The sequence below is a fragment of the Hippoglossus hippoglossus genome, chromosome 13 (assembly GCF_009819705.1).
Source record: "Hippoglossus hippoglossus isolate fHipHip1 chromosome 13, fHipHip1.pri, whole genome shotgun sequence".
NCBI classification, from domain to species: domain Eukaryota; kingdom Metazoa; phylum Chordata; class Actinopteri; order Pleuronectiformes; family Pleuronectidae; genus Hippoglossus; species Hippoglossus hippoglossus.
In genome coordinates, this window is record NC_047163.1 from 6,672,065 (window position 1) to 6,688,475 (window position 16,411).

The 16,411-nt window shown below is 43.7% G+C and overlaps 1 protein-coding gene across 9 annotated transcripts in view; it reads left to right on the forward strand.

The window, feature by feature from the left end:
- robo2 (roundabout, axon guidance receptor, homolog 2 (Drosophila)) overlaps nucleotides 1-16,411 on the forward strand; it is a 258,887-nt gene that overhangs the window by 205,986 nt on the left and 36,490 nt on the right. For 6 of the 9 annotated variants that reach the window (XM_034605259.1, XM_034605253.1, XM_034605260.1 and 3 more), the window contains exons 6-10: nucleotides 6,548-6,684; nucleotides 7,887-7,898; nucleotides 11,793-11,917; nucleotides 13,638-13,809; nucleotides 16,129-16,334. In XM_034605259.1, coding sequence (XP_034461150.1) covers nucleotides 6,548-6,684; nucleotides 7,887-7,898; nucleotides 11,793-11,917; nucleotides 13,638-13,809; nucleotides 16,129-16,334 — 652 coding nt within the window. The remainder of the gene's footprint in view (nucleotides 1-6,547; nucleotides 6,685-7,886; nucleotides 7,899-11,792; nucleotides 11,918-13,637; nucleotides 13,810-16,128; nucleotides 16,335-16,411) is intronic. The other 3 variants (XM_034605262.1, XM_034605254.1, XM_034605256.1) reach the window with 1 other exon arrangement.

Consider the following 16,411-nt stretch of genomic DNA (forward strand, 5'->3'; position numbering starts at 1 on the left):
ATGAGCTAGTAGGTTCTTGCTCTTTTTAATGGCTTTTCTTTTTACATTCTTTTTTTAAAATATTCATCATGTGGGCTCCCAAATAGAACTGCATGTTGCCAACAGGTCACAAAAAACCTTTTTCAATTTCTCACATCGTCACGCACAACTCTTTGAGTTCTGTGCGACAATGTGCTGAAAGAAACCAAATACCAGGTCTCTTATTAGAAAGGACCTAAATTGTAAGAGCACCAGTAAGTGTGCTGAACAATGGTTGGAAATTGGGGCTTTTATTATCACCAGGGTAAGAGGAGGAAAATCAAATATATCCTGCTCTGGGCGGGATTAAAATCACTGACCAGCACATGTAAAATTAAAATCACCCAACCTCCCCTAGAGAAATAACTCCAGCACGAAAGGGATTCACTCTTTTTTTACTTATATACGATTAGATTCAGAGGGTGGAGTTGTGTGTCGTCCCTGAGGAAAACCTTTGGCGTGTGTCTCCGAGCAACTGAACAGCAGCAAATACTGTCAAGACTGAAAGACAGTTCCTACTGAATCTATGATGCTTTTCCATAATTTTGGGAAAAATTGATAACCTCCATATTTGGCGGTGCTTACTCAATTCTTACCATTTTTTAAATTTGTGAACGTTTCATCATTTGGATTAATATCAGTATCAGAAAATAATATCCGCCTGTCGAGCATCTCTGCCGAATCTTGGTGAAAACCCAGAGTAGCTGCTCCCACAGCCAGGAGAGCAATTCTGCAGAGAGCTCTGACTCCAAATGGAAAAGATCCTGTCGTAGTGTCTGAATCCCGGTGAAAAGACTAAAGGCAGCAGTGTGTGTTATCTCCCACTGCCCACCAGCTCAGTATGTGGCCCAAGTCTGTCCCGCCTTTGGTTTCCCTCTCCTGCCTCATTTGCACTGGACCCTTGTGCCCTCTCCTGAGCCTTATCAGAGGCCCTTTGGTCTCGCAGTCTATCTGTATTCTACCCCCCCTCCCGTCCCTGTTGACCTCCACAGCACAGCCCCTGCAACATTCAGCAGAAAAGCTTCCCTTTCTGACTCAATCCCTTTGTGGTGTGCGTGTGCGTGTGTGTGTGCTAAGCGTGTGTGTGTGTGTGTGTGCCCGTGTGGGTCATTCTGTTTGAGGGAGCTGTTAAAGCTAGTGTGACAGGAGCGCTTTTGTTATGCTGACCGTCCGGTTTCAGTGATTTCTCACCTCTGCAACTCAGCAGAATAAAAGACAGCAGACTCTGCTTCCTGTCTCCAATACTTCTCTTGATATATAAGTGGATACATCTGGTATTTATGAGGGCGTTTGTATACGGGGGGGGGGGGGGGGGGGGGGGTAAGAGAAACGGCAGCAGGGTGATTGGAACTGTAATTTATCCTTTAGGTTTATTGACAGTGATTGTGTCAATAGCAATATAATACCTCATTGTGTGTTGTAAGGACTATAGACAACAATGATTTAGCATTAATTAGGAAATGTGCAGTCACTCATTCATTATGTGTCGGTGCTTTTCATTGCTATTCAATCCTATTCTTGCCTCGCTGCATCGCCACTGCAAAAATATCGGCAGGGTTCACAAGTGATTTGTAAACGTCGGTATCTATCCACACATAAGAGTGATTGGTCTTTGATAAATGTGGCAGCTGAAAACAATTGTCATTTGAATATCTCGCTTCTTGATTTATAGACTTTACCCCTAGAGTGTACGACATGGATATGAGCAACTGACGCAAGGGGACAAACTTCTCTATTATAGCTTATATCTCAATTATTTACATTTAGGTTAAGAAAAAGACACAAGGACATATAATATTGTGCCATATGAAACATATTTTTAGGTGAATACTCCAGTCTTAATACACAGTATGGTCTAATATCAGTTCTCTGACTCAGCCTGATAAACTCTGCTGCAGTGAAGTCCACACTGATGCAAAAACACACATGCTGACTTGAGATGTATCCGTAGCTCCTGCTCACATCCACACTGATAAATGGCCGAGCTTTAACTAAAAATAACCATAGGCCCAGTTTTCTGTCATTCATTAGATTGCAAGTGAGGGCGATTTTCAGGCATCGGTCAGTGAGCTGTACTTTCCTTTTTCCCCGACATATCTGTTGCACACAACCATTCCATCTGCTCCAAACCACTTTAGCAAAGTAAAGACTGCACTGCTGCAACTGTTGCTGTGGTTATGGAAAGAAGGAACTCTTCTAAAGACAAACTTAGGATATATCTGCTCTCCACAACCCCCTCACCTGGCCACAGGGTGGAAATCTTGCCAAACGGATCTTTGATTAATATGGGATAAGGTGATGAACGTCACTCGGACGGTTGAGAAAGCCCTGACCCCGCTAAGCCATTAGAGGTGCCAAGGCGGAGGGGAGCTCTGGCTCACGGCCTCGCGGAGGGAAGATGAGAAGCAATAGCTGTTAATTGATTCCCTCTTAAGGGGTGACAAGGCTTGGCGAGGTGGACTCCAGCCCCTTTGATCAGGATGAGGTAAAGTAGCAGTCAGATGGTGTAAGACTGGATCAGACTGTCAGAAATAAATGGAGCAGAGAGGGGACTTTGTGTCAGAGCAGTCAAGCCAGGCTGGATTTAGCCCTTCACTGTATCTTGAGTCTGACTCATGTGCTCAGTTTGGCGCACGGCCCTTCTGCTTACTGCTCGCCCTATTCACACGTACACAGAGGAGAGGCCCGATAAGATCCTCACAGATTGAGTCATTTTGTGGATGAGTCTAACCATTCACAACCCAAGAGATAAGACTCTCTTAATGTGAGTGAATTGCACAAGTCTGAAGGTTTAACATGGTCGACTGTGTTCCTGACAGACAGTTCAAAGGCAGGACCTTCAAGATGATCTGCGGGAGTTTTGAAATCTAGTGCTTTTAAAGTGTGTCCAATAAAGTTTTCATCTCTGCCGCAGCCTTCTGCGTGCAGCAGACACATCGAGTCGACAACCCAGAAAAATGCAGTTTCGTCTTGGCACTTGCTTACATTCCCATCACTCCTCATCTTCCTGCTTGCATGAATGACTCTGCACATGTGTGGATATGTGTTGGATGATTGTATACTTTGTTCTGTGTGAGTGTGTGTGAGTGTGTGTGTGTGTCTGTGTGTGTACAGTGTGCCTTTTCTGTTTAAAAAGGAGGATGAATCTGGCCGGGCGAACTTGGCTCTTCTATCCTTTCCACAGCCCTTCTACATGTGCAATTACATTCCTCCTCTAATAGAAAACAGAGCTCTGCCACAATCCACTCGCAATAAAGAGCTACTGTTCCTTTGCCCTGTGTACTCGCATGTGTGTGTGTGTGTGTGTGTGTGTGTGTGGCCACAACTACCTCTTATCCCTGAGTAGTTCCACTCATCTTGTCATCCAGGCTGATTCCATATAGGAAGCTGATTACAGATTGATTGGGCTCGTGTTTCCCTCTAATATGTCATGGACCGGCAGGAGGTTCTGTTTTGAGAGACTGATAGAGACAGGACCAGGAACAATAAGCATGTTGTTCAGTGTGTGCACACGCAGGTTCTCCACACTGCAGAGAGTTGGTCATGCAGTTGTTGGATGATGGCTGTTGGAAGCCGTCCGAGCAGTGAAACTGTTTGTGTTTCAACAAGAATTGACAAAATATGTACTTTTCATGCCTGGTCATAAAGTAAGAGATCAAAATTGAGTTGAAAGCATGGATGGATCTTTGCATGTCAGTTCCATGTCATTCATTTGATGGGTCCAACACTTTGTTTCCAAACTGAAATATCTAAAGAACTATTTAATGGATTGCCACAGTTAAAATGAAAATATTTGTGGTCCTGAGATGATGAACTCTGGTGACTGGATGATCCTCTGATTTCTACTTATGTGCCACTGTGAGGTTGGCAAGTAGTTTTTCTGCTGTTTGCTGCATTACCACAAATTGTGATACAGACATTAATTGTAGGAATTTCCCAAAACTTGCTAAACATCAGGCCACAAATCTTAGTTTTTACTTTTGGTTTTCATTCTCTTAAAATCTTGGCTCTATGCAAAACTAAGGATGTTCTTATCAGCCTTGTCTGCACTTGCTAATCAGCAAATGTTAACATGCTGACGTGCTAAACTAACACGGTAAACATGTCTGACCTAACATAACCTTAAGATCAGCTTGTTAGCATTGAGTTCAATGCTGTACAGCCTCAGAGAGCTGCTAGCATGACTTGTTTTTACAATATTTTAAAGAGAAGGCTGCTGTAGATCCTCTGTGTGCAGCTTCTGTATCTGCAGCTGTTGATTTGAAATAATTCAAACCTACGTCAGGACTGAAGCAGCCAGAGTCTTAAAGGAATCATTGCCTTCCTTCTTTGGTTCCGTTGGTAAGAGAAGGTTAATTGAGAGCACTGGGAACTATGTACTTGTTCACTTGTTCTCATAATAGTTTGTTAGGGAGTCATGATGTTTTCCCTAAGCCCTGACTTGTTGCTGTCACTCTTTTGCTCATCTCTCTACTTGCAAGTCAGGACTTCATGTTGTCTACCCATCTTATAGCTGGAAGGCACAGAATGTGGAGAAGCACATTTCTATTAGCTTGTTTGTTTTTCATCTGAGAGCAGACTTGTCCCGAAAGGTGTTGCCTCATTCCTTTGGATGCCACTCACTCAGAATCAACAGTAAATGCTTTATTCGTGTTCCCTACCATTACCTGAACTGTACATCCCCTCTTTCTAGAACAAAGCATTCAGTCATGACTCAGTCAAATAATCATTATGGCTCTTTAAGTACCTGTGTGGAGAGGTGGAACTGGCAGTCAGAGTTGAGGAATGTGCTTCAATAAAGCTGCCTTTGAATGGTTGCTCAGGAAATGTCATAACAGGAGAGGGAAAAAATAAGACATGGATAGACAGCACAGATTAGTTTTGCAGCTGCCAGTGGCAAGCAGCCATCAATACACCTGATGGTCGACCAGAGGGGTCTTTCTCCGCTCTGAGGGGAAATGGACCGTAGCGAACTGTTACTCTAAAGTCGCTTCAGAAAGTATTGCTTTGTAGTTTATTGCCACATCTAACTATCCAATGTATTATCCAGAGTAAACCTTTTTTTATTTTATGTTCAAAAACCAACTGTAATAAATGTCTTTATCTTTTTCATTAATCCCTATCTTGCCCCTATATATCTGTGTGACCGAAACTGATGCAGTTTTTTTTCCTTTAGCGCACCGTTGTCATCCAGAAGCTATTAAAAGCTCATAAAAGAGTCATGCTGGAGCGCAGGGTGGAATATTTCTTCATTATGATCAACATGGACTGTGTAGTTTGTTCTCGAACCGCTGTGTGGCTGCACTTTCAATCTCTGAGCGGTTACCTCTGCGTTGGGCAGATATCACTGCTCTTTTATGTGTTTTTAACAGTTGTTATAGTACAAGTTTGGGGTTTTGAGGCTCAGAGGCCTACACTGTAATAAAAAAAAAAAGATATTTAAAAACCTTGTGTGAATTGTGACTTGTGGGATTATAAGTGGTAGGATAAAAAAAAAGACACCGTGGCAGACTGCAGTGCTTACTCTGCTGGAAAGAAGAAAAGCAACACTTGCACTAATCTTTCTACATATTCTATAATCAAATAGAAATTAGCAGGATGGCTGTAAAGGGTCATCATGGTGTCAAGCTCGAACGGAGTGGCCCTTTATCTCTTCATCTCAACTCTGCTCTCAGTGTCTGTGAGTGACAGACTGTGGACAGCAGAAGGCTGTCAGGCTGACAGACCACCATCACACAGCCCCCACCACCCCCACCACCCCCGCCACCACCACACTACTTACTCACTGCCAGGCCGGCACCCCCTTCAATTACAGAACAAACAAGACCAGAGCTACAAACCCAGACCAGCATCACCCCCCCCTGTCAACTGCCATACAATTTATATAGGTCCAGGGGTACAACCACGTGTAAACACACAGAAACACAAACACGAGGAAACTGCAGTCGAATGGAAATCAGGACCAACTTTGCCTCGGTGTTGTTGTTGTATTGATTCAGTCCCTCATAATAATAACCAGGTGTTGCTGTGTATAGATTCATTGCAAATGTACGTTCGTGAAAAAGGCACAGTTATATACCACACACACACACACACACACACACACACACACACACACACACACACACACACACACACACACACACAAACACAAACCTCTGAATATGGCCTGAAAATATATACACACACAGACACACACAGTGAACCATTTCATGAATATTGAACAAGTTTAGTGCGTTCCATCTGAATGCACAGCTCCGTGTACTGTGTGTCATTGTTGAATAATTGATCCTCCTCCCTGCAGTCTCCATTTGTCATAATGAACAGTTGTACTTGTGTGCACCTCTCCAAGGAGAGAGATACACTTTTCACAACCACTGCCAGACAGTCCAGCCGTCGTGGTTGAAGTCTAGGATCACATCTTATTTGTCTCTGGGTTAATGTTTTAACTGAATTTGTATTTTTTTTTTGCATGCAATGCTGAAAGGGCAACTTGAATTTCATGATGCAACATTTTTTTCGTTGACAGGTATGAGATCAAGTATGACAAGGAGGACTATGTGCTGAGAGTGAAGAAGGCTTCCGTCAACGACGAGGGCATGTTCACCTGTGTGGCAGAGAACCGCGTGGGAAAGCTGGAGGCCTCGGCCACTCTCACAGTCAGAGGTATTGTGTTCTGTTATTTTTTCACATTAGCCAGCACATAGCAGCACTTAGAGAAGCCGTGGACCGCAGTGGTTACCAATACGAGAGTTGGATTGACAGTTTGCTCCGTAGGGTCTACCTCTACACAAATGGAACTCCAGAATGCTGACTCCCACAGCCGAGAGAGATGTAGACAGTCTATGAATCTGTTTAATTATTTACGTTTCCAAGTGCGGTGTCGACACACTCCGCGACCCTCCCCCTTTCGAGGTGGTCTGCTGGCCACGCCACCCTTTATGCTGCAACCACCAAGTCAGCAAAGCCATTTCACAGATTACTGGTGCACACCGCCAGTCTCACACCTGGGGTTTGCAAGGTTAATAAAAACATTCTAACCATAATTTTCCCTCTTTTCACCACTCTTCTTCCCATTAAATCCAAGTGTTTAAGGTCCCAGTGGAGCGCTTTAGAGCGACACAGGGGGCCACAGGGAGGTAAAACAAAGTCTGGGTTCATTTTTTCTTTTTTACCCTTTTTTGAGGCATCTTTGTGTTTTATTTGACAGCGAAGACAGATACAGTAACAGAGAGAATAAACTACCTACATCAGCTCTTCTGGATACAGTATGGGGGTTTCAGAAGCCCTGAATTCAACCCACATGTTGTCTTTAAGCTTTTTCTCTTCCTTACCTCCTCTTCCTCTCTTTTTTCTGCCCTGTACATCAGCACCAGTGACAAACACATCTTCACCTTGCGATTACAAATACACTCCACCCGTAGAATTTTAGATTTCATTAATGCAAGCAGAGAAGATCCAATAGCACATTTGTCTCTAAAAAGCAAAGCGACTGCCCCACAGTGATTTCTATACAATTGAACATTGTTGACCTGTAGTGGGCGCTCATTCCACAACCCCGTAATCACTGTGGGTCGTGAGAAACAGAAGCTTTGACCTAAACAACAAAAGAAAACTGTCCAGTGGACAAAAGCTACTGAATCCTCTCTGTCATGTTTCCCTTTGCCAGAAATGTGTTGACCCCAACACAACATGTCATTCGTTCTGACTTTGATTTCTTTTTTTTGTGTCTTATTTTACTTTGTTTGTTCTGTTCCTCTTCTGTCATTCTCTCTGTGTGTGTGTGTGTGTGTCTGTTTGTTTGTGTGTGTGTTTGTGTCCTATTTTGTTTCCTTTGTGTATCCACTCCTTCATTGTTGTGTCTCCAGCTCGCCCTGTCGGTAAGTACCCATCCTTCTGATTTGATCCCATCCCGCATGCCCTCATACACGTTACTGCACCCGACTGCTTGACAATCAATCACCATTGCTTAACATCACTGTGTTCGATTAGAGCTGGTGTTACATTACATTGTCTAGCCTTAAAAGTATTGTTTGCAAATTGTGTTCCTTGTTTTTGAAGTCTAGTAGTTCTACTTTGTGGTTCTATGTGTAGTTCTACTTAGTTTACTAACACACAAAAACACGACTTTAATATGAAGCACATATTAAAAGGATATTTTATAACATCAGGTAAGCATTAGTTAGTATGTCCTTCAGTATGTGAATCCCACAATATAAACGCCAGCCACAAAATAATCGTCTTTGCCAAGTGCATTACGTTTTTTTGTAGGTTTTTTTTTATATTTGAAGCTGCGATGGTGATATTTTATGTGTTTATCTGTGTTTATCTGTGTTTATCTGTGTGTGTGTGTGTGTGTGTTTGGAGGCACCTACTCTGCTGAAAACAGAAGCGGTTTTCAGTTGGCTGCTGTCATGAAACTTTGCAGGTGTGCAATTGAGATCAAAATGAAGGCCATGCTCGGAGACGTGTGGTCCTACCCATGAGTATCACAGGATTGACTCCTGAGTTATCACTACTGAGGGGTGTTGGTAGTGTTGGGGGGTGTCGCAGCTGTTGTGCTGTCTCAAGATGCTCTAGTTATGACTTTCCACTTGATCTCAACCGGCAGCTGACGTTACCGCTGCAGGTTTCAGTAACAACTTTCTACAGCGCAGATTTATCAAGTGTAATGACTCAAAGGTTCAGTTACTAGAGCAGCTCTGAACTGAAGGCTCTTTAGATTCTAGACCACGTCCTTTACAATGAGTGAGTGGGCTGGCAGCGTGATAGTCTCCGACATTGTCATCTCATATGGTCCAGAACGTGTTTAACTCGCAAGTCTTGAGGCCATCTGTGGATTGTTGGAACACAAAGCAGAGATCTGTTTGTTTTGGACGAGCTTCTATCCTTTTGAGCCCCGCAACACTGAGCAGAGAATCTCATTTGATTTCCCCATAGATGGGGGAAAAGGTCAAGGCAGAACCGAATCTGATACACTTAAGAAATAAAATTGTCAGAAGAAGTGAGTGGAAATAGGCGTGTGTACAGAAAGGTGGGTTTTTTCGAGTGCAGAAATCTAGAAACAAAAGAAATAGAGGAACACGCCGCATACGCCAGGACAAAGAAGGACGAGGAGAAGACTGACAGAAGTGTCCGTCAAGACAGACTTGGCTGGCAGAAAAACCCAGACACAGCCTTACTGGCAGGACTTTGGTTGCCAAAACAGCAGTGGCTGTTATACGATTGTCAAACTTTCAGCTTGGAAGAAGATGGAGGAAATTACACAGTTACCCTGCCTGTGGGAAGAGACAGTAATTGCTGTCGACTCCTGAATAAAATATGATTGAACGTGGGATTTTTAAAGGAGGAGGTAGAATTGCCTCTGAGTGGGTTGCACTGAATGGATGTCTTTCTCGCTGACCATTTGTTCTCTTCACCCTGACTGCTGTTTTATGCCGAGATCTAGCCGAACCAGGCAGATGTGACTTGTCATGAATTAAATATGGGTGCCTGATCATGTGTTTCCTTAGGAGGGGACAGGAAGAAGCCTCTCACATGTCATTAAGGGCCTGTGAATCAAAACTGGGCCAGTGTGAGTTAGCCCTGAGCCAAGCTGTGAAACTGTCACACACTGACTTCCTCTTGATTTGTCTGCGTTTTTGATCTATGCTTCTCTGTGGGCCTTCGCCTCTTAAAGCATTCCCCGTCAGTATTTAATTATTTTTTAAAGTTAATTCAAAAGGTAGAATGGAAGATTGAAAGTAGCGCCGCAGGTATAGAATAAGCTCAAGATGAAACTCAGGCCACCAGGAAAAACTAAGCAAAATACGTAAGGTTAACAGAGTCCAGCACCATATGAAACATCTTCATTTCATTCAAATCTCAGTTACGAAAGACCCTCCTTAACTTACATGAATGATAATATTTATTTCTAGTAGATTGTCTGAGATCTAACTGAACAACACTTGAGACTTTGTTTTTGACACCCAGCTATAGACAATCATCCATACAAGCAAAACCCAATTATAAACCTTAAAAACATCCACATACGCATTTCTGCTCTACAGCGCTGAGTGTCGTAAATTCAGAGGTAAGGAAGGGAGGAAATACTAATGAGGAGAGCGTGAGAAAGGATGGTTCTGGCCCGCACGGTGACAGGACCCACTCTGTAAGGTGTTAGACCTTACTTTTAGTCAGGAGTGTATATATGTGGGATAGAACAGAAGAGAGGGGAGGGAACTGAGTCCTTGCCAGAGCATGATTTAGGAGCTCTGTATCAGGCCCAGCATTGTGAGAGCCACAAGATATCCAAGCTGCAGAAGGCCAAACGGAAAGGCAGTAAATCTGTAGCCATCTGTACCATTCCCAACTGTGTGTATCTTTGACAAATACACATCCCCCAAAAAGGAATTACACGGAGAAACCAGCCAAATGGGAAGAGCTTGGCCTTACTGGAACCAGCTGGCTTGTCAGTGAAAGGACTTACAAAGAAATCTAAAGAAACAAAGAGTGCAAGATGTTGCTTTGCAACAATTCAGATTTCTCACAATTTTACAACAATCTGTAGAATTTACTTTATGTCTGTCTATAGAAAATGCCTTTAACGACCCATTGTCTGCACAGGTTACGGCAGGAACTTTTTAATTTGTTGACTCTCATTATCTCTGCAGGAACCATGTTTCCTCCTTTATGTGATTGATGTCTTATCTTGGCAAACACTTGTCAACAGAGAACCCCCCTCAGTGACAAGTAGAATAAACAAGTAGAGGTCTTGGGTCATGCAGTAAATTACCTCAGGTCAAAGTTCAGACATGTTCAGAGTTCTAATTTTATAGCTGCAGTAATTGTGATAGTATCCTAGAGTTGCACATCTGATGAGCATTTGCTGTATACAGTAGCTGATATTGAGAATATGAAGAATGTTACATTTAATTTCTGTGCTGTGCTGGATTCTTCATCATCTTTACACAACAGTACTAAATGTCTGGGCTTCAGTGCGTTTCTGAAAGTAGCTTTGCTATCAGGTTGGTCAGGAAGTGAAGAGAGACGACGGTGCACACCAAACGAGCTGGTATCTTATCTCTACACTCTTCACTCTCTATTAGTGAGCTGCGTCTGTCGGTCAGAAATGTCTCACTCTGTCTGTGACTGAGAGTGTGTGACAACTGCTCTGGCTCCTGATGGAGTCGTAAATATTGACCGAGAAAGCTTCACACTCTGTTTTTGAATAGTTTGATAGCGTTTCAAACCACTTCTCTCTTCGATGGAGAGTTTCTGTCTCACACTCCCCCTTCTGACACAACTTTGATCAGCCACCTCAGATCTTGACTTTTATATGAGATCCTGCATATGAAAAGTCACGATTAGCCCTGTATGTCTTTACCTGTTCGTAGATGTTTCCAGGGCATGGCTGTGCCTTTGTGTTGTCTCAGATCTAAACGCCATAGTGACCAAGGAGCTTCCACATGTGAATGCCAATGTGGCTGTCATTCATTCAGCCTCTGTCTCACCTGGATGAATGGCCAACCTGGTTACCATGGACACGATAGTGATTGGTGTCTTTCCCCCCCCCCCCCCCCCCCCCCCTGTCCAGAGCCATTAGAGAGCAAACAGACAGATACAAAGCTGCATGGAAGCTCTGTACAGCACTCCCATTTTGATTTGACCATATGGTATATTGCTTGTTTTTGTGCCTGTAATCCCTCAAGCCCTGATAATCTCCAGCCCTGATGTTTGACCTCCCTGTGGATCGCTGCTCTACTAACACTGCTGCTTGTGCCCTTTGACTCCAGCTGCACCCCAGTTTGTCATCCGTCCAAGGGACCAAATTGTGGCTCAAGGCCGCACTGCCAGCTTCCCGTGTGAAACCAAAGGAAACCCTCAGCCTGCTGTCTTCTGGCAGAAGGAGGGAAGTCAGGTAAGAGCAAACGAACAGTGTGTAGAAAAAAATGACAAAAAATGTGGAAACATCAGCTCTCTTGGTCGGCAGCTTTTATGTTTACTGGCCATCAAGTCTTATTGCTCAGTACCTATGATTCTGCTGCCCTGAACGCACCTACACACACACACACATACAGTATAGGCAGCACTTCAAACTACACTATCTGTCATCAGTATCTGTACTACAGACACACACATGCACCTTTGTTCTCGGGAGCAGTCAAACGACAGTGTGCCTGGCGAAGTGCTAATCGGTTTCCCCGTGACCCTGCACTGATAAGAACGATCCTATCCCTCAGTCGAGCAGATAAGCCATTCAAATACCTGGGTGTCCTCACACCACTCAACAACAGTGCCAATTAGGAGCCTGTTGAGGCTTGTAGATGAGCCAGAGATATGATTCAGCTCTGGCTAAGGTTCAAACACACATAAACACACACACAGAGGCCAACAATTACAGCAAAGTCCTCCCGAAAGAGTAAAGAGCAGCGAGACACACACGGTTACATGTTCTCACAAACGTTTAGTGGGATACTTACCCACTTTACGCCTCACCAGTGGGTGACCTTAACGTGTGAGTAATCATTAACATTACTCACAGCTGAGTAATGTTGTGAACGGATTCATATCCAGCTCGTGTCTCACATTGTCATTAAAGATGAGGCTTTTGAAATGAACGCACCACAAACACTTTGGTACAAGCAGTTGCACGTCCGTCTCCCCACTTGTGTCTGTGTTCGCTGAGGTCTCCTCTGCCTCCGTCACACGGACGTATATAATGTACAAAGGCATTTGTTGAGAGAACAAATTAAAGCTAATTAAGTAAAGTAATTAAATGACAGAACAGCCCTTTTCTCACTCTTGAGGATAATGGACTGTATATCTCATGCGCTGGAGATGCGTAGTGCGTAATTAAAAAAAACATCAACATAATTTGTTGCATTAGAGCGATTAGGGGGAAATTGAATACAGCTAATGTATTTGCTGGGTTACATTTGGGAGTGATTATGAGGAAAAAGGGAATACTAAAAGAAAGAGCTTGAATAAGGTGACAGAACAGGTCAATAATAAAAGATAATAAAAAGTAGAGGTGATGATTTTCAGTGTCATCGATTCCTCTGATCCTCTATATTTACCCTCAAATATGTGAGATTGATGAAAGCAGTTGAAAGTGCTTTACATAATGCATGAAAACAACACGAAAAAGAAGGAGAAGCATTATAAAACACTAAAATGGAAATCAGGAGAATATAAACCTTATTTAGAATATTGAAAAAGTTAGTTATTTGGCTAGGTTTATGTGTTCTCAAGATAAACTGTACAATTTTCAGCATAAGTTCAACGTGTGTGGGGTGAGTGTGAGTTAACCGCTGTGGACTGGAAGCAAAAATGAAAGAAGTCATGACGAGGAAAAATAAGCTTTCATAACACAGTGGAGCCTCTGGCTTGGCCCGAGAATAATTATGAAACCAAATCGTCAAACTGTGGACAGGTTGTGGAGTTTGTGAGCTTGGTTAACCAAGCGAGTGATTCAGTTGCTCAGATTATAGCTCTAAGAGTCTGATGTGTGTGTGTGTGTGTGTGTGTGTGTGTGTGTGTGAGTGTGCAGGCGAAGAGAGTGTTAGTGTTTTGTCTTTTTTCCAGGTTGTACTGGCTCCATGTTCTCACTAATTGGCTGTTTGTTTGTCTTCCTGCAGAATTTGCTCTTTCCAAACCAACCCCAGCAGCCCAACAGTCGCTTCTCAGTGTCGCCCAGCGGAGACCTCACCATCACGTCTGTGCAGCGGACAGATGCTGGTTACTATATCTGCCAGGCCCTGACCGTTGCAGGCAGCATCCTCGCCAAGGCTCAACTGGAGGTCACAGATGGTGAGGGGGAAAAAACGATGTGTAACTTCTTCAGCGCCAGAACACTACAGCATATTAAGACATGATTTAACACCACTGCACTGTGGTGACGCTGGTGCATGATGTGGATATAAACACAGATGTATATCCTCTTTGCACGTTTGATTCTCTTCCACATGCATTTCATCATTTATCCCTCAACAAATAGATTATTTTAACTGACGTATGGTTTTAGTTTGAAGGTTTTCAGTAGGTACAAAGAAGTCCAAATATTTTTTTTCGTATTCCATGTAAAAGATTAAATTCAGCTGTGGTTAAAGAAACTCGAGTGTGCCCATGACTTTTAGTTGCTGGGTTTTTGCTCTCAGGTATTTGTTTCGTTTTTTTACCTGACACAATTTAATTAAAAATGTCTTACTTTTCCTTTCGGAAAGGAAATAAAGCATTGCCCTTGAGTTCCCTCAGGTTGAATGATGAGAGCTTGGATGAGTGGGCGAGGCGCAAGTATGTGTATGAGGGAATCAGCCACAGAAAGAGACACAGAGAAAGAGGAGGCATGTGATTGTGTTGGTGACTGACAACGGTCTTCTGTGGAATGAATAATGTTGTCCTGCGAGCTGTGGGAGTTGTGATGGCGAGATCGACAGCCATATGTCTACTGAAGTACTCGCTCGCAGAAAGATTAAAAAGCACCACAGGAGCTCTTTTTGGAACAAAATTGGTGTGTCGTTCAAATTCAACATCACATTTCACACACGTTCGGTAACTACGCAACCGACGGCTGAGCCCTTTTATTTGTATTTACTGTAAGTTTTTGGATTCAAAATGTTTTTCTTCACGAGGGCAGAGTAACAAAAGCCGTGTTAGCAAAGACAGGTGCTCGGCAGGTCGAAGAGGAAAACAGGGAGAGGAGGAAAGAGTACGTCAGGGCCAGGGTGAGGTCACGGCCACACCTGCTGCAGTCTTTATGTGATTTACTACCCCGAGCCCTGACAACAGTCTGTGGAGTTCAAGGAGATCTGTAATGAGAAATTCCAGATCCAGGGAGCGAAGGCTTCAGTCGAGCCTCGCCTCCTCCCTCTGTCACTCCTGCACGCCCCCCCCCCACCCCCCCGCATATGCATCAGACACATCGAGTCTGAGCGACGCATCCGGCCAAGCACTGGCATCTGTCAAAATTAGCTTCTTGTCTTCCCTTAATACGGAAAAGCACCAACATCATCCCTTAAACACGGATGCACCTCATGATGTAAACTATGGAGTCATGAAACAAAAAACTTCATATTCAAATCATTGTATTTGCCCCTAATATACTGATAAGTTGAAAATAAGTGAAATATCATTATTGAAACTGGTGTCTGGTTTCTTTCTGCGTAGCTTTTCTCTTTCTGCCGCAGCTGACCCAAAGCAAGGGGGCGATCATACCACAGCATTAATGCATCATCCGAAATCACTTCCTTTTGTCAGATGTGGCTGCGAGAGAGAAAATAGGGGTGGAGCTGAGGGTGTAGTAATGTGTTGAAAGGTTACGAAGGTAGACTCGGTAATTAGCCCCTGCAGGTCTGACATCATTAATCCATACCTTCTAATTAATGTGGGTTCTGGGATGCCAGGGGGACTCCACATTATTCAACTCTAAATATATAAACTGCCGGTGTGCCCCGGTGCCAAATCTCTCCGTGATCACCTCTGACACCTCCAGTATTTCACAGGCGGACCCCACCGGCTTTTTGTGTCACGTTGTAACAAATGAAATTTCTCATGCAATGGAATTCATCACAGCATTAGCATTCATCCGACTAGAACTGAGCGAGAGCGAAATATAGAAGGTTCCTGCGCTCTGATTATTTGATGTTAAGATTGAGGTGGTGCTTATATGAATATCACAAGGGTTTTTTTAGTAACACGTAGTTGAAATTGACCTTTTATTGTGCCCCACACTGCACATAATGAAGTATTTATCTGAACCACACTGAGTCAATGGGCAAGAGTCTCACCGCCAAACTGCACCACAGAGTCTAGAGAAGTGTATAAAAATAAGGCAGTAACTGGAAACCGCTTAGCATCCCTCCGCCACATCAATGGAACGAGAAAACGCTGCTCAGCTTTTCTTTCCCTGCTTCCTGGAAATACAGGATATGGTCATTGTTCTGTGGTGCAATTACAAGACCTGCAGAGAAAATAGTCCACTTTACGATAGATAACCACATCCACCCCCGGTGCATTTTATGAGCAGTGCTGTCACTCAGTTTATTCTGTAGTCAGACGCCTTATGTTAACACGTCATTCAACTTCACAGAGATACAAGCGCGTGCTCACATTTTTGTCTTTGTTCCCCAGTGCTCACAGACAGACCGCCGCCCATTATTCGCCAAGGCCCGTCCAATCAGACGCTCGCGGTGGACAATGTGGCACTTTTGAAGTGCCAGGCATCGGGAGACCCCATCCCCTCTATCAGCTGGCTGAAGGACGGGGTCAGTCTGCTGGGAAAGGACCCGCGCATGTCTCTGCAGGAGCTGGGCAGCCTGCAGATCAAAAACATTAAGGTAGAGGACTCCATCGTTCTCTTGGTTCTTGTTTTCTTTGATGCAGATGTTAATTACCACTCTATTTTCCCTTAGTG